General features: G+C 43.3%; 1 protein-coding gene across 1 annotated transcript; it reads right to left on the bottom strand.

The window, feature by feature from the left end:
• Window positions 1-7,303: 7,303 nt before the first annotated feature.
• LOC308494850 (A-kinase anchor protein 4-like) lies at window positions 7,304-22,444 on the bottom strand (the record flags this gene model as incomplete). The annotated part of the gene is made up of 5 exons (XM_081042817.1): window positions 7,304-7,459; window positions 8,527-10,650; window positions 20,614-20,715; window positions 21,257-21,307; window positions 22,349-22,444. 5 exons carry the CDS (start codon window positions 22,442-22,444, stop codon window positions 7,304-7,306), a joined length of 2,529 nt encoding a protein of 842 aa, XP_080898943.1.
• Between the last annotated feature and the right edge of the window lie 95 nt (window positions 22,445-22,539).

The raw sequence follows: 22,539 nt of genomic DNA, 5'->3' as shown, positions 1-22,539 counted from the left end.
TTTTATTTGCATTTCTCTGATGATTAGTGATGTTGAGCATTTTTTCATATGTCTATTTACCATTTGTATGTCCTCTTTGGAGAAATGTCTCTTGAGGTCCTCAGCCCATTTTTCAATTGGGTTGTTTGTTTCTTTTGTTGTTGAGCTTCATGAGTACCTTGTATATTTTGGACATTAGCCCCTTATCGGAGGCACTGTTTGCAAAAATCTTCTCCAACTGCCTGAGCCACCGGGCTGTCCCTGCCTTCATTTCTTTAGTTGCAAGTTTCTGATCCTCTCTGCCTTCATTTTTTCAATTGTAAATATGAGACTACCAACAAGGTGCTGTCTGGATCAGATGAGAGGCCTGGAACAGTCAGCATGCAATACATGTTAGCTGTTATTCAACAAACAATTAATGGCTTGGCTGCCCAATAGGTGGGAGGCCCTTCATAGCCATTTATTACATACAACTTACTACAGTCCAGAGGAAAGGGAGATATGTAAACAGGTCATTATAATACACTGCGATCAAAGTGAGAATATTGCTATGTGAGTCAGAAGGAGCAACTTGTACGTTCTCTCCCTTCCACCCGTTCGTCAGCTGGATTCACCTTAGATGTTACCTCAAATTCAATTTTAGCCAGGTCCTGAGACTTGAGGAAAGTAAAAAATTTCCAACCTAGGGCTGCCATTCAGACTTTAGGCACTGGTACAGCCCAACTGGCTGTCAATATATCGAAATATTTTGATACTAATTACCAAATGCCGTGAGCACCTCAAGCATTCTGGATTTCAGCAGCACTGACTGGACGCCACCAGGGCACACCCTTGTTCCCCCCAGGATATAGGGATGCCAGCTTGTGTTGCATTATTCTTTTGCTCTGATTCTCTCCCCTCCCCATCCCAAGGGTAGCGACTCTGGGCACTGTGAGCAGATGGGAATTACCCATTTTTCCACCAGGGATGCATTTTGATCATCACCTCTACTTATACTTGTGGATATTGCCTGCTCCGTGAGTCCGAGGAGCTGTGTCTGCTTGCTTGCTGAGGTGCCTGCTGCCTTGGGATAGCTTTTGGCCTTCTTCTGGGCCATGGCCTATGCCTGCAATACCCTTTGGAAACCTGTGCCTATCCATGAGCCCAGATTCCTGCCAGCCATCCATCCACCCCACTCCAGAGGTTCCTGTTGCCTCCTAGATGCACCTACTCCATTCTTTCTACATTACCTGCACTAGGCCAGGACTTACCCTGACGTATGACATTATGGACAGGGTCCTTGTGTTCTGTGAAGGAGTACAGAGTGGGAGCTTTGGCGCCACAGCTCTTTGTGTTTGAATCCCAACTCTACTCCTTCCTAACTGTGGGAACTTGAACATGTTACTCAGCTTCTCTGGGCCTCAGTTGCTTCATCTGCAAAATGCGATAGTATTAATACCTACTCTCATGGGGCTATCAGGAGGATTCAAGGGCATAATAGTGAAAAGCACTTAGAAGAATGACTGCCACAAAGTAAAAGCTCAGTAAATGTTAGATAGCATTAGCATTAGTATTATTAGTATTATTTTACATTGAAGCTTTAATGGGCACATGTAGGCATATTTTCACCTTGCTTTCCTCTTTGATCTGCACAACACCTCCAGAGAGGTAGATATGAAAGGTATTGATTAGCATCCCAATTTTTGAGGTGAGGAAATTGACACTTGGCTATATGAAGGGATTAAGTGATATTAAGTGGCTGTGGTGAATGACAAATTTTCTGATTCCGCATTTAATGTTATATTTTCCTCCCAAGGAACACTGAAATAGATGGATCATTATTCATCCAGTAAACATTTATTGAATGGCCAGTATGTACCACCCACTGGGCTGAGCTGGGCTCTAATAATACAAAGCGGACAGGTCCCTGTGCTCCTGCAGTTACCATTCTGGGAGGAGATAGTCCGTAGCAAGTAAATAATAATAAAAGGGATACATCTCTTGCTGCCTTTAGGATTCTCTCTTTGTATTTAACTTTTGGCATTTTAATTATGATGTGTCTTGGTGTGGGCCTCTTTGGGTTTATCTTGTTTGGGACTCTCTGTACTTCCTGGGCTTGTCTGTCCATTTCCTTCACCAGGTTAGGGAGGTTTCTGGCAGGAAATATTCCAAGTGATGAAAACCAACGACATACAACCAAGATTACTCAACCCAGCAAGGCTATCATTTAGAACTGAAGGACAGATAAGGAACTTCACAGACAAGAAAAAGATGAAGGAGTTCATCACTACCACACCAGTATACCAAGGAATCTTAGAGGGAATTCTTTAAGATGGGAGGGGGGTTAAGGATGGGTGAAAGGGGAACGGATTAAGAAATGCAAATTGGTTGTTACACAGTAGTCAAGGGGATATAAGGTACGGCATAAGGAATATAGTCAATAATATTGTAATAACTAGGTATGATGCCAGATAGGTACGATATCTATCAGGGTGATAGATGGGAATGGGATTGGGGGCGGTGTGAAACAGGTGAAGGTATTAAGAAACACAAATTGGTAGTTAATGCAGAATGGGGAATATAATCAACAATGTTGTAAGGTTCATGTAAGGTACGCAATGGGCACTGGACTTATCGGGGGAAAAGAAATATCCCACAAAAATTTAAATTGTCATTGTATGAAACCTACATGTAGAATAAGAGACTCTTGTTTTACTTAGTTACACTGGTCAGGATCGTGGTCTATTTTTAAATTTGTCTATTTTTGTTTATTGTTCTCATTCATGTATTATGGTTTTTTACTAAACAAGGATTCTGACTTAATAGGAAGATAGTATGATAGAATGGAAAGAAACATAGTGTTTTATATGAGGAAAACCTCGGTTTGAATCCCAAATATCTCCCTTACTGGTCTGAACTTTTTACATGTTTCTGCATAGCTGGGGAGAAAACAGCTGGGATTATTTTAGTTGATGGCAAATTCTCACAGCTCACTAGTGTCTTCTATCCTATACCTTTGCAAACGTCATTTATAATATCCGGTATTTGGGGATTTGATTTTCATAAATATACAAGTCTATCATTTGCCCAAGTGGCATTTTTATGTCTACCTTTTACTTATTTTTCTTCTTTAATTATTAAACTATTTTCAAGTAGAATTTTAACAGGGGCAAACTTGCGTGGTTCCTGTTTTAAACTACACTTAATCTAATAGGAGCTTTAGTTTGGAAGGATGTATTATTATGTTAAGCAAGAGAGAAAACACTGCAATAGCCCTTTCTTTACCCCTGATTTTTTCAGGTTTAAGTGAAAATTTGCTCCATTTTTTTTTGTTTTTCTTTTTTCTGTTTGTTTTGTTTTTGTTTTATTCCTTGATCCAAATTTTACTTCCGCTTTCCTAAACTTGTTTGATTTGTTCCCTTCTTAAGTTATTCAGGCAGGGACTTAATTCACTGTACAGGCTTGCAGGACAATACAGTCTCTAAATAGTGCCTTGGCAATCTCCCACAAAGTGTTACTGTCATAAAATCAGTCTTACCAATTTTTCCTTTTGTCTCAAAGTCCATTATGGTTTGGCAGGGCACTGTTACTGATTCTCTGTATTACAATTTTTGACATTTTGTTCATCATGGATATTTTTGCATTCATTTTGACTTTTAAAAATGACACATTAAAATATTACTTACCTTATTTATATTACTGAGATTTTGGTGCCCCCTGAGATTTTGTCCCTGAGGCAAGTGACTCTCTCACCTCACCCCAACATAGTCCTGGCCATACAGTAACCTCCCAGATAGAGTTCTCCTCTCAACTTTCTTTTGAAATGAACGCCTGATGTTGAGAGAAACAGGAGATAATCATGATTTCCTCCTCCTTCAGCTCAGGTCGTCCCTTTCCTATGACATGTGGGGAACTCGGCTCAGCAGAAGTCCTTGGCCACTTCCAACTGTTGGCATTGAGCAAGGTCACATTGCTAATAGGATGCCTGGGCATACGTCTCCATTTAGAGAGGTGAAAGTCCAGGGTCTCCCCCTCCAGGGATAAACCCCAAGGATCATTGAGCTGCTCCAGATCTTTGTGGCCCAAAGCATTTCTTTCTCCGCTGGAATCTGTCAGTTGGCTCTGGCAAAAATCAAGTTTCCCACCCTGATCTTACCTCATCCATCCACATAGGTTTCCCTAATAAATTATGGAACAGAAACTCAGAATCCTCAAAGGTCAGAATTGGAGGGCCCTTAGAGACAATTTTGCCCCAATCCCCTCATTTAACAGCATATATAACTTTCTGTACTCTATTTCCATGGTCTAAAGAACCTCTAACTTCTGCTCACAATGAAAATCAGAAAACAAGTCAAGAGCCAAGTTAATCAAGGAAGTAATCTAGTCTGGGTCCCAGCTGTGCTCAGGGAGTATTGCGTCATCAGTAATGCAGCCCTGGTCCTGGGGTTTGTTTATTAAAGATTTTCTTCAAAGTCAAAGACAAGGATCTGTGTTTGCTCAACTCCAAAGCTTTGGGGGGTGTGACTGGAAAAGGTTTGATTAGTTTTCATCCGGGCTGGGGAGTTTTAAAGTTCTGCCTTTCCTTCTCACTGGTCTAGGCATTGTGAGGAAGCAGGCAGCGTTTGCCTCCATGCCTTTAACCTCCTCCCAAAAGTGCCTCTCTGGGTTGCATTCTCAGAGAATCTTGCTTTCAGTTTGAGAACATATCAGGAGCACTTGCACCTGTGTCAGAATAGGCTTTGAGAGTTGAAACCACTGTCTTGATCTGATCTGCAATGAATTCTAGCATTGTGATTGACTTTTGAGAAGCCTGCAGCAAATGTAGGAACTTTCTGCTAGTCGCTAAGGAAACATTGGGATTCTCATAGATTGGCTATGAGGAATTTACCATTCTGTAGCGTCCTTCTTGGAAAATTTTTCTCTCAGACCTATGGAAGTCAAGGAAATCTCATCAACTGAAGGAATTATCTTATAAGGAAGCTGTAGTCACATGTATATGGGGGGGATCAGATCCTGTTATAGTTCTGCATGGTAAATACTAAATAGCCATGGCTGAATAGTAAATACTAAATAGTCATGTGCAGTGAACAGTGAGGATGTGTGTGGAGCAAGGTTGGTCGTGAGGGGTTACAATATCCATCGGTAATATACTCACATCAGTTTGTTTTTGTGTAAGCTAGCACATCTGCAAACTCTTAACAGAGACCAAGAAAGCTGAATCCTTGGGATTAGAAGGGGGATGATAAAGTTATGTGTGAATTCCAGTATATACAAGGAGTCCACAGATGGCAAAACTCTAAATAGATTGTGAACTCAAATTGTTTGGACAAAACAAAATTAGTTAGAGACACGTACATGGGTTATATCCCTGTGTCTTGGGTGCTCAGAAAATAACCCAGCATTAGAAACATCTGGACAGAAGTCCAACACTGTATCACCGTGTCGTGCTGGGTGTCTCGAGGGTGTCCCGCTCCCTACATAAGAACGCAGGATATGGTGAGGCCAAAAAGGAACATCCACGGAGCCATAAACAGGGGAGTCACATCACTATATTCTCACCGGCAGCATCCGCCTCTCTGCAATCCGCTCTTAACTAGCCCCCATTTCTTTTCTGCTAGCGTAGCCATAGCAGTTTTATTAGTGGCAAATGGCTCACTGGTTACAGCTGATGGCCAACTAGCCACAGCTGATGGCCATCTGATCACAGTTGATGGCCATTTACTACCCGAGCCAGCACCTTTCTATGTGAGGCTGAGAGTCTGGAAACTGCTTTTGGGGGCTTTGTCCCCACACTGCAACCCTACAGGGTCCTGCCTCACAATCTACGTGTTAAGCGTCTTCCGCGAGGGGCCCTGTGCGAGGAGACTGGAGGTGAATGCAATATCCTGGACACAGCTAGGCTCTCTGGGCACAGCCAAGGTTTCTCATGGCACCACCCCAGTACTTCTGGGCACAGCCAGACTTCCTGGGCTTCTTAGGGTACCACCTGTTTCCCCGGGCACAGCCAGGGCCTCTCAGGGCACTGCCACTCTCTCTGGACACAGCCTGACTTCCTGGGCTTCTTAGGGTACCACCTCTCTCCCCATGCACAGCCAGGATTTCTCAGGGCACAACCCCAGTACTTCTGGGCACAGTCAGACTTCCTGGGCTTCTTAGGGTACCACCTGTTTCCCCGGGCACAGCCAGGGCCTCTCAGGGCACTGCCACTCTATCTTGGCCTCTCAGGGTACCATGCTGGAACAACAGTGACTCACAGTCAAGGTGCTTACATATTCTCGATGGTGGCCGGTCAAGACACAAAAGCAAAATCCGCCAGTTCCAATACATGGTGGTATGTTCCCAAACAAACAGTGAAGCTGTCCATTAAATTAGGGATAGAAGGCAATTTCCAATAGTCCATAGTCATTCGCCAGGGCTGTCCTGGGGGAGAGGGATGACCTTGACCTCACCCTCATCTCTCACGGAGGACTCAGCAAGTGTTTCCTCCCTGGACAAGTCCTGCATCCGGGCTGCATCAGCAAGTACATCCCAGCCCACAGGGCCTCAACAACCTTCACTTTCTCCGGCCTCTGCTGGTTGGGGAACCGTCCACGTCTTCCCACCCCTCCACGGGGATCGAGCTCTCCAGCAGCTGCTCCTCCTGGTCTTCCTCAGACTGAGCTTTCATACGCACAAACTGCTCCACTGCTCTTCAGAGAGCTTTGGCCAGCACCGTATCCTGCCGACTACACCATGTGTCGTGCAGGACGGCCTGCGAGGTCTCAGCTTCTGCTAACCACATTAGAATGCAGGATATGGTGAGGCCAAAAAGGAACACCCATGAAGCCATAGGTAGGGGAGTCATACTACCATATTATCGCTGGCGGCATCCGCCTCTTTGCAATCCGCTCTTGCTAGCCCCCATTTCTTCTGCTAGCGTAGTCACAGCAGTTATATTAGTGGCCAATGGCTTACGGGTTACAGCTGACGGCCAACTAGCCACAGCTGATGGCAATCTGATTAAAGTTGATGGCCATTAACTACCTGAGCCAGCACCTTTCTATGTGAGGCCAAGAGCCTGGAAACTGCTTTTTGGGGCTTTGTCCCCACACACCGGTCCTTGAAATAGGACTCATTCCCTTCTTTTGCCTTAGATATATGTGATTAAGAAAACAATGATGATGTTTTTATACTGCTTCCCAGTTTATTGGACACCTTTTATTTACACAGTCCAACTGTTCAGATGTATTGGGAAATAAGCCGTCTAGCACGTTGTTCAACGGCCTAATGGAGGGGGTGCCCAGCTGGGATGGAATCCCAATAGGGTTGAGGGAGTAACTGGAGAGGTGTTAAAGGTGTTGTTTGGTCACAGGTTAGCAATCAGCCAGTCTAGCAGTTGTTTTTTACCCACGTTGCCCAGGGCTTCATCCAGTTGTCGTTCCTTAGCAAACTTAATGACCTCTTGAAGGAGGTTCCCTACACTGTACCCCTTCTCTGCTGCCTTAGCTGAAACTTCAGGAAGCTGTGGAGAGAGCAGAAAGAGTTTGAGTCATGTGAGGCTTTTGGAGAAGAGCTCCAGATGGATAAAGTAAACTACCCACCACCCACCTTTCCATGTTTGATTCTAGGGTTAGAGTAAAACCTGCCACAAATCCAGGACTGACTTTTGTTTCTCCTTGACTCTCCTCTAATGACATCGATAAGAATGACAAAGGTACTTTCTTTTCAGCTTTAAAAAACAAACTGTGGAATCAATTCTGTTCACTAAATACTTTCACCAGGTGCTAAGTCCTTCAATTAGTCTGTGCTGATTGCTAGCTCAAGGTTAGGGGGTGCCATTCCCCAACCTCCCTAAAAATAGTATGAGATTGGAAGTAGGGAGGATCAGCTGGGCTCAGGTACTGGACTGAAAATAATTTCATTCAGTATTTTATTTCTCTGGAATCCATCAAATGTAGGAAATGAGCTGTGTGTCTGTGTGTGTGTTTCTGTGTGTGTGTGTGTGTGTGTGTGTGAGAGAGAGAGAGAGAGAGAGAGAGAGAGAGAGAGAGAGAGAGAGAGAGAGAGAGAGACAGCGAGAGACAGAGAGAACTCACATGTGTATGAATATTAGTCTTCATGGGACTGAGGAGCAGGGCCAGGACTAGGGTGTGGCAAGTTAGGTGCCTAGGGCAAAAAAATCAAACAAAAACCGCTCTGGGCATTTGTAGAACCTGGGAATTGGGAGAGAAACTCCCTTTTTCTTTTATTCTGTCTCCAGTCCTTGGCGCGCCCTTCAAGCTCAAGCTATAAAACTTAAAAATTGATTCCCAGTTACCAAACAGTTTTTCCAAAGGGTCATGATAAAACAGAGCTAATTTTACTCTCTTTCTCTTTGCTGAAATATGCAGGCCTTGAAGTGCCCAGAGAACGACTTAGTTAATGGTTCGCCACTTTTGTGTCTTTTTATGAAGTGAAAGTAATTCATAAGGCATATGGTGAAGAGCAAACTTGAAAAAAATTGGACTACGCTTGAGCTTTAAGTACAATGCTGCCTCCCTGCCCCTGCCCATTCCAACCCTCTTTCTTCTTGTGCCTGTCATTGCTTACCTTCTCCAGTTGTCCATCATCATCTCCCATGAAATAGAGCATAGGCACGTTAAATTGGGAGGCTGCAATCCACTGTAGGACAGCTTGGAGCTGCTTCTGCAACTTACTTGTTGAGCATTGATTACTGACAATGACTTCCAGCCCAGGAGGGTGCTGATCGTTCTGTGACATTGAACCATCATGACTGCATCTGGGGCCAGCAGCCTGGAAATTGGGGTTGTTTGCCAAGGCTGCTTGTTCTTCCAAATCGGGAAGGGTTTCCTCATTGTTGTTATACTCAGCCATAATAAGGCACAGCTTCATCACAGATTCTACCAGTAGATCGATGAATTGCTGGCTCATTTGCTTCAGCCCACTGATAAAGTCAACTTCTTGATTCTCATGGCATTGTTCTTCCCCTCTCTTGGACATGGAAGTTGCTTTTTTTGACCTGGGCTCAAAATGTTTGTACTCACCTTCAAATAGCTCATCACAGTTGAAGGAGTCCCCATTAAGCAGTTTCTGAATCAGTGACAAAATGATGTTTGACATATCTAACTTCTGAGAATCTGCCTGTTGAGTCTCCCTTAGTGAGGTAGATGACCCAGAAGCTCCATGAGATTCTAGGTGTTTCATTGAAAGTGCCTTGGCACTTTGGCCACACCCACTCTTTTCATATTGTGCACTCTGAGTCATGAAGTTCATGGTAGAAGTGGGATAGTCTTCTTCAAATGCTTCTTTGTTCTGGACCTGCTGGGTCAGGTGGTACTGGATCAACATAAGGGCAGAGGCAATCAAGTCCTTTGCCAACGAGTCTGTGGATGGGCTGATCTTTTCTCTCTTATCTTCCTTATTGGCGCATGCTTTGCCAGCGATCTTGCCTTGGTTTCTCTGTGTTTGGTTCCACATGGTCAGGCTCTCCTTGAGGATGTGTTCACCAACTTTTTCAGCATTGCTCAATGACTTGCATTTATCAGGTTTTATTTTGTTTTTGTCCTCTTGTTTCATCTCAGCTTTCACGGTGGAGTATTCGAGACTTTTGTTCTTGCACTTGGGATCATGGGACTCCGCTTTCCAAGATGCGTATGACAGACTCTGTGATTTACTCTTCCTCTTCTCACCAAGAAGAGCAGTGACCAGGCGCTTCAGCATGGCATCCATGATATCGGCAGCATTTTGTTTTCCGTGGTTGAACAAATTCCTCTTGACAGCTGAGACAAAGTCAGGGTTAGTCAGCAGGTCCCCGGTGATATTGTGCAGATTCCTCAGGCAGGAGTCAATCAAATCAGACACAATTTCCTTGGTGTGTTTTAACAGCACCTTCTTCAGGACCACACAGGCAGGAAGTGGTTTTTCAGAGGTATGCACTTTCAAGGTCTTCATAACAGAAAGCATCATGTCAGATGCTACCTGATTTGCATAAACCATGAGTCCTTTGGTGATAGAATCTGGAAATTCTTTGTTATCTCTTTGGCTCATCTGTCTGTCTACTCTCTTGTTCTTGTGGATTAATTCACTATGCAAAAGCATTTTCCGGCCACCTTCCCGGCACTCGTCTTCAGTGCCCCGCATTTCTGCAGAGGTCATTTCCGCGCCATCATGGGCCTTTTCAGAAGCAGAATTGCTTACAGCATTTCGGGAGCTGTTTTTCCCTTTGTCTGCAGAGGGTGGATACATTAAATGATGAAAGCATTTGCTTCCATCTTCTAACTTCTTGATTTCCTTACGGACCATCTGCATTACCAAAGAAGACAGTTGGTTGATAGAGGAGGAAAGGCCATCTATTAAACATTCTCCCTCAGAGGAGGTTTCTGCCCTCTGAGTATTAGGAGATTTTGCCAGAGAGGTAGAAGGACTCTGGTTATTGTTGGTGTTCTGTGGTGCTGTCATTTCTAGATGTTGGCGTTGAGGTCCACTGGCCGTGTAATCCATGTTGAGTTGATTGGCATAGACACTGCAGCAGTCTCCAGAAGCTAATTTGTGATGTTTGCCCTCTGTTTCTCCTACTTTATATTTGGAAGTAGAGGCTGTGGGACTTAGTACATTTTGGAAACCCAGGGCATACCTCTGGAGATCGAGCATGCAATTGAGAGCACTTAGAGGATCAGAGGGAGTTTGTTTGAAAAGGCATACAGATCCTTCCATCTAAAAAAAGAAGAACACCTACGAGTTTTTTCCTTATTTTATTTAGAAGATATAGCTTTGTAAACTGCACAGATTAAGGATTTGGCCTTTAGAATTTACATGGAAACGTAACACACAATTATAACCATTAATACACATTCAAGCACAAGTAGTAGCCACAAAAGCTCGGAGTATATCCAATTGTACACTTAACTGTATGCAAGTGTTATCAATATTTTTGTCAATTTCGTTTGAGGATGTGTGTTTTTTCCATATGTGTCCAAAATATATGGATGTGTCTGTTATGTATGTGTATGTATAACAATATAACAATATAACAATTCATGAGTGTGAACATCTCAGTAGATGTGAGAATGTCAGCCTGTATTGTTAATGTGTGAAAATGTGCCAGTGTGTGTCTGTGCATATGTGTATGTCAGTGCACATATGTGACTGGCAATGTGTAATATGATAACATCAATAATGGTTGTATATGTCCTCTGTATAGACCAACATGTGCATGTTTGTGTGTACATTTTGTACATGTGTGTGAATGTAAAAATATGAGTGTGTATGTCAGTCTGTCCCTGAATATGTAAATAAGGAAGTGTCAATTTGATTGGTCTGCATATATGTTGATGATATAAATCCAATAGCGTCTATCATGTAATTACCAATGTATTTATATATGGTAAAGCATTATTTCACGTGTTAACATACATACACATTAATATATTAATGTATAATATATTAATAAATATATGTTAAAATAGGAATGTGTTTTAATAGATGATCGTATAATGACTGTGTATGTCAATAAACTGGGTATCAGGTTGTTATATTGATGTGCTATGTCAATGCTTGAGAATGTGTGTCAGTGTTGTACATATTCTGAGTATTTGAGTATGTGTGTGAATACACCACTGGGGATGCCATTGTATCTGTGTCGATGTGTGTATCGATGCACACAAACGTGTGTTAGTGAATATGTGTCACTTTGTTTAATTTGCAGTGTGTGTATTCAATGAGGTAGATTCATAAGTGTGTGTGCCTATACCAGAATCTGTACGGTCACTGTTTTGATCAACCCTTGTGTGTGTTAACATGTGTGCATGTTTATGCGTGGTGTGCATGGATGTGTACATGGATGTTTATGTGCCACATGCGGGCATGTCAGTGGATTCGTTCTGTATACTTTTGTATCAGTGTGTAAGTCGTTCTTTATGAATATATATATATATATGTTATGTCAATGCTTGTGTGTATTTGCTAGTATCACATGTAGCCAGACATGTGTGTGTCATTGCATAAATCATTTTTTGTTAATGTATAGAAATGCACATATTGATGTGTGTCGTTTTGTGTAAATTTATGTGTAGATACTGTATATATGACCATGTCTGGATATATGTATATGTATTGTACAAATCTGCTCAGTGCTAAGTACCATTGCCCTCTACCCTTTCCATTGCTTTATAGCCTCTCTTTTCACTGAACACCTGGAAATGTGACATCATGATAAAGTCAACTTTGTGGAAATGGGCTTAAATTAGAACCAAGGAGGTCTGCATTGTGTATAGGAAATATGAGCTGCTCTTTAAAAAAATAAACATCTGTGAGATTCATCCCTGGTACTCAGGGGTGGTTCAACACCCGCAAATCAATTAATGTGATACACCACATTAACAAAAGGAAAAATAAAAATCACATGATCATATGAATAGATGCAGAAAAAGCATTTGATAAAATACAGCAACCTTTTATGATAAAAACCCTTCAGAAAGTGGAAATAGAGGGATCATATCTTAACATAATAAAGGTCATATATGACAAACCCAGAGCTAACATCATACTCAATGGGGAAAAGCTAAAACCATTCCCCCTAAGATCAGGAACAAGACAAGGTTGCCCACTTTCTCCACTTCTATTCAACATAGTGCTTGAAGTTCTAGTCACAGCAATCAGACAAGAGAAAGAAACAAAAGGCATCCAAATTGGTAAGGAGGAAGTAAAATTATTAGTATATGCAGATGATATGATACTATATATAGAGAACCCTAAAGACTCCACCAAGAAACTATTAGAACTGATAGATGAATTTAGTAAAGTAGCAGGATATAAAATTAATATTCGGAAATAAGTTGCATTTGTATATACCAATGATAAAATATCAGAAGGAGAAATTGAAAAAAAAAACAATTCCATTTACAATTGCTCCAAAGACTATAAAATATCTGGGAATAAATCTAACCAAAGATGTAAAGATCTGTACTCAGAAAATTATACGACACTGAAGAAAGAAATGAAAGAAGACATAAATAGATGGAAACATATTCCATGTTCATGGATAGGAAGAATTAATATAGTTAAAATGTCCATACTGCCTAAGGCAATATACATATTCAATGCAATTCCTATCAAACTACCAACGATGATTTTCACAGAAATAGAACATATAATCCTAAAATTTATATGGGACCATAAAAGACCCCGGATAGCCTCAGCAATCTTGAGAAATAAGAACAAGTGGGAGGTATAACGATACCTGACTTCAAACTATACTATAAGGCTACAGTAATCAAAACAGCATGGTACTGGCATAAAAATAGACACATAGATCAATGGAACAGAATAGAGCGTCCAGAAGTAAATCCATGCCTATATGCCCATCTAATCTATGAGAATGGAAGCAAGAATGTACAATGGGGTAAAGACAGTCTGTTCAATAAGTGGTGTTGGGAAAACTGGACAGACACATGCAAGAAAATGAAGCTGGACCACCTCCTTACACCACATAGAAAAATAAATTCAAAATGGCTTAAAGACTTAAATGTAAGATCTGAAACCATAAAATATCTAGAAGAAAATATAGGAAGAAATTTCATGGACATTACCCGGAGTAAGATTTTCACTGATATATCCCCACGCGCGAGGGAAGTAAGAGAAAAAATAAACATGTGGGATTACATCAAACTAAAAAGTTTTTTCACAGCAAAGGAAAACATCAATAAAACAAAAAGGGATCCAAACAAATGAGAAAGAAAAACTCATAGACACAGACAATAATTTAGTGGTTACCAGAGGGTAAGGGGGTGGGGGTGGGTGATGAGGGTAAAGGAGATCAAATATATGGTGATGGAAGGAGAACTGACTCTGGGTGGTGAACACACAATGGGATTTATAGACGATGTAATACAGAATTGTACACCTGAAATCTATGTAAATTTACTAACAATTGTCACCCCAATAAATTTAATAAAAAAATTAAAAAAAAAGTGATCCTACTGAATGGGAAAAGATATTTGCCAATGATATATCTGATAAGGGATTAATATCACAAATCTATAAAAAACTTACTCTACTCAACTCCAAAAGAAAAAACAACCCAATTAAAAAATGGGCAGAGGACTTGAGGAGACATTTTTCTAAAAAGGACATACAGAAGGCAAGAAGACATATGAAGAAATGCTCAACCTCATTAACCATCGGATAAATGCAAATAAAAACCACAATGAGATACCACCTCATTCCAGTCAAAATGGCTATCATCAATAAATCAACAAACAAGTGCTGGCGCGGAGGTGGAGAAAAGGGAACGCTAGTGCACTGTTGGTGAGATTGCAGATTAGTGCAGCCACTATGGAAAACAGTATGGAGGTATCTCAGGAATCTGAAAATGGAACTACCCTATGATCCAGTAATTCCACTCCTAGGCATCTACCCGGAGAAATCCAAAACTCCAATTCAAAAATCTGTATGCATTCCTATGTTTATTGCAGCACTTTACACAATAGCCAAGATATGGAAACAACCAAAATGCCCATCGGTAGATGACTGGATTAAGAAGCTGTGGTACATTTATACAATGGAGTATTACGCAGCCATAAAGAAGAAAGAAATCTTATCATTTGCAGCAACATGGATGGATCTAGAGAACATTATGTTAAGTGAAATAAGTCAGAAAGAGAAAGACAAGTACCATATGATCTCACTTATATATGGAATCTAAAGAAAAGACTATGTGAATGAACTAATCAGAGTCAGTTTTGGGGACGCAGAGAAAAAACCGAGAGTGGTTAGATGGGTGTGTGGGAGGGGGTTGGGGATAAGGGGAAAGGTGAAGGGATTTGGAAGCAGCTGGTAACCACAAGATGGCCTCAGGGTTTTTCTTTTGAAAATTAATTTGGGGAAGGTATTCTATAATGTTGTAAAGATTTTGTTGGGTATCCGATGGACATGCGTCCTATTTGGGAGACCACCTCAGGGATACTGTGGATACCTGATCATGGCATTGTACATCAGAAGCTAAACATTAATGAATGCCAACTATAATTTTATATATATAATGTGATGGTTCAGTGTGGGGTCGGAGGGATGGTGGATGGGGGAAGGGGGGTTCGCAGTGTGGGGGATGTAGATGATGAACGTCTGGGTATTGCCTTGTTTTGTACACCTGAAACGAATAAATAAATTAATTATAAAAAAAAAAATGGGCAGAGGACTTGAGGAGACATTTTTCTAAAAAGGACATACAGAAGGCAAGAAGACATATGAAGAAATGCTCAACCTCATTAACCATCGGATAAATGCAAATAAAAACCACAATGAGATACCACCTCATTCCAGTCAAAATGGCTATCATCAATAAATCAACAAACAAGTGCTGGCGCGGAGGTGGAGAAAAGGGAACGCTAGTGCACTGTTGGTGAGATTGCAGATTAGTGCAGCCACTATGGAAAACAGTATGGAGGTATCTCAGGAATCTGAAAATGATCCAGTAATTCCACTCCTAGGCATCTACCCGGAGAAATCCAAAACTCCAATTCAAAAATCTGTATGCATTCCTATGTTTATTGCAGCACTTTACACAATAGCCAAGATATGGAAACAACCGAAATGCCCATCGGCAGATGACTGGATTAAGAAGCTGTGGTACATTTATACAATGGAATATTACGCAGCCATAAAGAAGAAAGAAAGCTTATCATTTGCAACAACATGTATGTTTCTAGAGAACATTATGTTAAGTGAAATAAGTCAGAAAGAGAAAGACAAGTACCATATGATCTCACTTATATGTGGAATCTAAAGAAAAGAATATGTGAATGAACTAATCAGAAACAGTTTTGGGGACACAAAGAAAAAAACCGAGAGTTGTTAGATGGGCAGGGGGTGGGGGATAAGGGGAAAGGTGAAGGGATTAGGAAGCAGCTGGTAACCACAAGATGGCCTCAAGGTTTTTTGAAAATTAATTTGGGGAACGTATTCAATAATGTTGTAAAGATTTTGTTGGGTATCCAATGGACATGCGTCCTATTTAGGAGACCACCTCAGGGATACTGTGGATGCCTGATCATGGCATTGTACACCGGAAGCTAAACATTAATGAATGCCAACTATAATTTTATATATATATAATATGATGGCTCGGTGTATGGTCGGAGGGATAGTGGATGGGGGGAGGGCGGTTCACAGTGTGAGGGACATAAATGATGAACGTCTAAATATTACCTTGTGTTGTACACCTGAAACTAATAAATTAAAATAAATAAATAAATAAATAAAAATTAATTAATTAATTAATTAATAAAAGTAAAATAAATAAAAAATAAATAAACATCTGGTGTAATTTATCCCTTTCTTAAGACTCCAAAATTGAGTTGCCCCCCTGCCCACTCCCCACATTCCCCCCAAATGAACCTACAACTGTTTGAAGAATATTTTGGAATTGATTTTTCTTCCTTTGGGGCCACTCTCTTCACGCCAAAGGTGTCTGGGGCCACAAAGGTTGTTTCTGGTTATAGCATGAGCATAGGGACACAGAACAAGAAATATTTGACTCCTTTGTGCTAAAACCAAATATCCTGTTCCAACACCAGCCACGCCAGGCTTATCGGACTGTAAAGGTGACTTGTCATGTGCTCTAATGCCCCCCCCCCCAAATCAGGAGCTTAACAAATATGATTTAGAATATTTACATAAAAACAAAAGGATTCTGTATGTGACAGTGCTGTGCAAGTCTAATTGCTTGTAACTTTATGCTACAGAATAGCCTGGGTAATCTCTTAGACAACAGGGTGGAGACCAGGTGTTAGGGTCCGGAGTCAACCCCTCCTCAAGCGAACAGAAGTCACATGATAATGCAAGTCACACAGTGAGGTTTATTTCCAGCTAGCTGAAGTCTGAGTATCTGCCCGACGCAGCGGGTTTCAACAAGGACGAGAGAGAGAGAGAGAGAAAGAGAGAGAGAGAGAGAGAGAGAGAGAGAGAGAGAGAGAGAGACGGCAAGACAGAGAGCATCAGAGCATCAGAGAAGAGAAAACAGGAGACAGCAGAGGGAGATGGCAAAGGTTTTGCTGGCAGGAGTGCAAAGCATAGCTGGGCCGGGACCGAGTCCAGCCAGACAAGCCTGTCCTCGGGGAATGGGGCCCAGACTGTATAGGGGACAGTGTGCATACTATGGACATTGGAAGAGGGACTGTCCCAAGCGACAGGGCCAAACCAGACAGGATGGTCGGGTTCTGCGGGCGGGAATGGACAGTGACTAGCGGGGAGGGGACTCGGATCCCCTCCCCGAGTCTTGGGTAACCGTGGATGTGGAGGGGGAGCCGGTGGGATTCATGGCAGACACAGGGGCTCAGTACTCAGTTTTGAATAAGCTTACGGAGCCCTTATCTCAGAAAACCAGTTTAGTGCAAGGGGCAACTGGGTCCAAGACTTATAGGTGGACCAGTAGGCGCCGGGTGGACTTGGGCCGCCACCAAGTGACCCACTCCTTCCTGGTTATTCCTGAGTGCCCCGCCCCCTTGTTGGGGCGCGACCTCCTGACTAAGGTCAGGGCTCAGATCCACTTTGAGCCAGGTGGCATTAAGGTAATGGATGGCCAGGGACAGCCCCTCCATATTTTAACCCTGTCTCTTGCGGATGAACATTGCTTGTTCACCTCGCAGGGCAATCCTATCAACCATCCGCCTACAGAATGGCCTCGGGACATGGATTATTGGCTTAGGAAATACTCTCAGGCGTGGGCAGAGATAGCAGGTGTGGGTCTGGCGGCCTGCCGAGCACCAGTGGTGGTCGAAGTCAAAGCCTCGGCCCAGCCTATCCGGATCCGCCAGTACTCCATGTCCTCCGAGGCGCGGAAAGGGATTGCCCCACATATTAACCGCCTACTAGAAGCTGGGATACTGAAACCCTGCCACTCTGCCTGGAACACCCCGCTTCTCCCCGTTAAGAAATGGGCGGGGGGAAGATTATAGGCCAGTCCAAGATTTGAGGGAAGTAAATAAGAGGGTCGAAGACATCCACCCCACGGTCCCTAACCCTTATACCCTGTTAAGTCGCTTGCCCCCTTCACACGTTTGGTATACCACCTTAGACCTAAAGGATGCATTTTTTAGCATAGCCCTGGCACCCAGCAGCCAACACATTTTGCCTTCGAATGGCATGATGGCAGTACGGGAACCCCCGGGCAGTTGACCTGGACTAGACTACCACAAGGCTTCAAAAACTCCCCTACTCTGTTTCATGAAGCCCTGACTCAGGACTTGGACTCGTTCCGCCGGAGCCAGGATTCAGTTCCGCTCCTGCAGTGTGTAGATGACTCGCTTCTGTCGGCCCCTCCTAAGCCGAGTGCCGACGGGCCCTGGAGACCTCCTCCGGGAGCTGGGGCGGCTGGGCTAGCGGGCCAGTGCAAAGAAGACTCAAACATGCAGGCAAACAGTCACCTACCTGGGATATAAGCTGAAAGGAGGAACCCCATGGCTGACAGAGGCCATGAAAGAGAGTGCTGGCAGCCGTACAGAAGCCCAGGGCAGTTGCAATTGTCCATATCCCTGGACACCAGTCTGCCCGGACCCCGGAGGCTGAAGGAAACCGGCGGGCAGATAAAGCCGCCAAGCAAGCAGCAGTAACTTCATCAGCTTTAACACTCGCCCTGCCCGCACCCGAGCTCCCGCGCCTGCCCCCGCGACCTGACTACACCCCGGAAGACCTGCAATGGATCCAGAACCACCACTGCCTGGAGCCTGATCAGCATGGGTGGCATCGGGATGCAGAGGGAAGATTGATACTGCCGGCGAAATTAGGACTGTTTCTCCTTTCCCACCTGCACCAAGCCACCCACTTAGGAAAGAGGAAGTTACTGACGATTCTCGAGTCCGCCTGCCTCCGGTTCCCCCGACAAACAGCTCAGATCCAGGAGATCGTGGATCAGTGTGTTGGGTGCCAGGCTATGAAACCCAGTAGGAAGGGACCCCTGCATACAGGTACAAGGGTAAGGGGGGAGGGCCCCGAGACGTAGCTGGGAGGTGGACTTTACTGCAGTAAAGCCTGGGAGGTATGGGTGTAAGTACTTGCTAGTAATAATTAACACATTTTCAGGCTGGGTGGAAGCCTTCCCCACGAAACGGGAGACGGCCCAGGTTGTTGCTAAGACATTGTTAGAGGAAATTATTCCCAGATATGGGGTCTCTGAGGTTTTAGGTTCTGATAACGGCCCAGCTTTCATCAGTAAAGTCCTACAGGGACTGGCCCAAGTGTTGGGGACCAATTGGAAGTTACATTGTGAATATAATCCTCAGAGCTCAGGGCAGGTAGAGAGAATGAATCGGACCTTAAAGGAGACTTTGTCTAAATTGGCCATCAAGACTGGCGGGGACTGGGTGACCCTCCTACCCTATGCCATCTTCCGGGTTCAGAACTCACCATATGTACATGGATTGACACCCTTTGAAATTCTGTATGGGGCACCACCCCCCATTATTGTCCGTATGCTACCAGATCATGACCCTAATATGGCCCCAAATTATCTAGTCCATCTGCGAGCCCTGCAGGAGGTCCAGCAGAAGATATGGCCTCTAGTGCATTCCCTGTATAAGAAAAAGGACGCAGCGAACCTGGAACATGGCATCGTCCCAGGAGATTGGGTATGGGTGAGAAGACACAGGTCCCGGACCCTGGAGGAAAGGTGGAAAGGTCCTTATCTGGTTATTCTGGTTACCCCCACTGCCTTAAAGGTTGATGGCATCGGGCCTTGGGTCCATCATTCTCACGTGCGCCGAGCCAATCCGCTGGAACAGACGCAAGCTGGGGAGTGGACTGTGCGGCGACACCCTAAGAACCCCCTGAAGCTACAGTTCTCCCAACCTAGGAGAAGTGCTGAGTCCCCTGCCGCGCTCAACGATGAGATGGCTGCTGCTTGCCCTGACTCTGCTCAACATCTGGAGAAGGAGCCACACAGAGACCAATGCCCATCAGCCTTATAAGCAAACATGGACCTTAATGGACGGGCAGATACTCGGACCCCAGCTAGCTGGAAATAAACCTCGCTGTGTGACTTGCATTATCGTGTGACTTCTGTTCGCTTGAGGAGGGGTTGACTCCGGACCCTACAATTGCCGTTCTTCATTGTGGATTCTCTCTGCTCCATGTCCTTGTTCTTTCTTACTGGACGCTGGGCAATGTGGGGCACACAAGTCCATTACAAGGCAACGAAACACACCGCAAAGGGTCTTACTTATAAGTCCATGTCTTTGTTAGGATAAAGATAGCAAGATACTCTTTGGAATACGTACCTGAAATCAGGAAAGGGCATTCTGAGCTCCTGTGATTAGTGTTAGGTTCCTGAATGTTGAACTTACCATGACTCTGAACTTCAGCTTGTGTTCTCTACAATGTCATACTATGCAAATTTATGGGCCTGACTGACAATAGAACTCTTACTGTCTCTGAAACAGAGTCCTCAGACTCAGCACTGGGCTCTGGGAATTAGAAAAGACTGACTCCTGGTCATGGCATTGTACACCAGAGGCTGGACATTAATGAATGCCAACTATAATTTTATGTGTATAATGTGATGGCTTAGTGTGAGGTCGGGGTGGTGGTGGATGGGGGGAGGGGGGTTCACGGTGTGAGGGATGTAAAAATAAAATAAAATTAAATTAAAAAAAAAAAAGAAAAGACTGACTCAGAGGATAAGTATACCTTAGAGCTGTCTTGCTTCTCGGTATCCTTGATCACAATAATTTCTTTTTCTTTCAGCTGCTCCAGGATGACGTTACCTCCTGAACCGGAAACACCAGCATCCTACGGATTAAGAGATGAGATTCTTATGAATAGTTGCTTTTTGAAACTTCACCAAGCTGGACCCTCATCCTGCTGCCGCTTCAAAGCATGAATGTCATGTCTCTTATTATCTCTTTTCATTTTGAAGAAGTAGGCTTGTAATGCTAGCCAGTCTTTAGAGAACAAGATATTTTCCTCTCCACAAATTACTATATTCTTCCCCCGGGAGGTAGTCACAAAGCCATCTGTTTTAGGAATCATAGTCCATTAATCATTGACCTTTTGGTCAGTTTTTTTCACTGTTCTGACACGCTATCTTCCATGCTTTATCCTTTCAACCCTACCAGCAACTTAAGTGGCCTCTAAAATGAGATTTGGTCTCAAGAATGCCAGTAAATTCTCAACCAGGGATCCTGGGCTCACAAGAATAATAGCGATCCACCTGAGTCCCCTCCACCTTTCCAACCTCTGCCACAGCCTTTCCCTTTCATTATGCTGTCACTGATGCCCCCTGAGCAGTTTCCCTCCCATTCCAACTCTGAGGGGAGCAGAAAATACATACCTCGGAATCTTTCCCTTCCACATTCAGGGTGGACACATCAATAAAACATATCTGCATCAAATTAGGAGGATGAAAATTAGAAAAATTCTAGAGAAAAGACTGCAGTTTATCTTCTGGGAGATGAGAATAGCACCTACCGTATACGGTTCTTGTGAGGATTCATTGAGATAGTGCGTGTAAAGCTTTTAGTAGAGTACCTGTACACAGTGAGTACGCAATAAGTCTTATTAGGCAGACAGAATCTTAGCATTCCTGTGTTTCCTGGATGAGAAAACCTACCTGTCAGAGAGACCCAGAATACAATATCCGCATTGATTGAGAAAACTCAGAAGAGAGGTGACTTGCCCAACTGACACACACTCAAAGGTGGAGCTGTATTAGAACTCGATGCCCCTGGCTCCCAGTTTAGAGCAATTTCTGCTACACTAGTGTGCCCCAAATGCGGTATTTTTACTATTGATGATGCTATAGAATCTTTAAGTGGTAGCTGGAAAACCGTTACTGTGTTTAATAGGTGCATTTTTAAATTGTTTTTTGGGAAAAGTTCATACTAGAACATCAAACCTGTGATATTATGAGTAATATTGTTTACGGTGATGGTAATTTTTAAATGTGAGACCACTTGAAAAACACTGCCAAAACACAAATTAAATGAATAATAATATGAGTGGTACGTGAACATAATTTAAAACATGAATTCTATACAAACCTCTCAAACTTTGGGAAACAGGAAGTATTTTGCCCTTTTGGGGGAGTCCCACTGCAGGGCAACTAACCGGTAGTAGGTGATATTATTATGACATCAGAGGTTAGGTAATAGAGGCTGGTAACTAGGCAACCACCACTCCTCCCTCCCCTGAGGCTCCACCAACTTTCTCCCTCCCTGGCTACTTGACATCACTCCTCATCCTGCCCCTCCCTTGAATTGTCCCTGAGTGACACATAACATGCTGTTCCCTCACAGAATGTATTGATCTTGGTTGCTTGGAGAAATGACACTATCACCTCCGTTAGTCTATCCCGGGTTCCAGGATATCTGTATTCATACGCCAATCCTTTCTACCCCGTAGTAGGAGTCATTTTGTATCTTACCACTTTACGGTCTTGTTTTTTCTGTACTTTCGGGCTATAGAAATCCACCTTGCACATGTCTGTGTGGCTGTGTAACCAGTCAATATTTTCAGACATCTGGAAAGAGAAAGTAATCTGAATAGCTGGTTTCTATGGTTTTTAGAAAGTGGCTCTGTTTGGATAAGAATCTCTGGAGGGCCTCCTGAAAGCCA

This window comes from Rhinolophus hipposideros, assembly GCF_964194185.1.
Source record: "Rhinolophus hipposideros genome assembly, chromosome: X".
Lineage (NCBI taxonomy): Eukaryota > Metazoa > Chordata > Mammalia > Chiroptera > Rhinolophidae > Rhinolophus > Rhinolophus hipposideros.
This window is presented reverse-complemented; position numbering and strand designations above follow the sequence as displayed.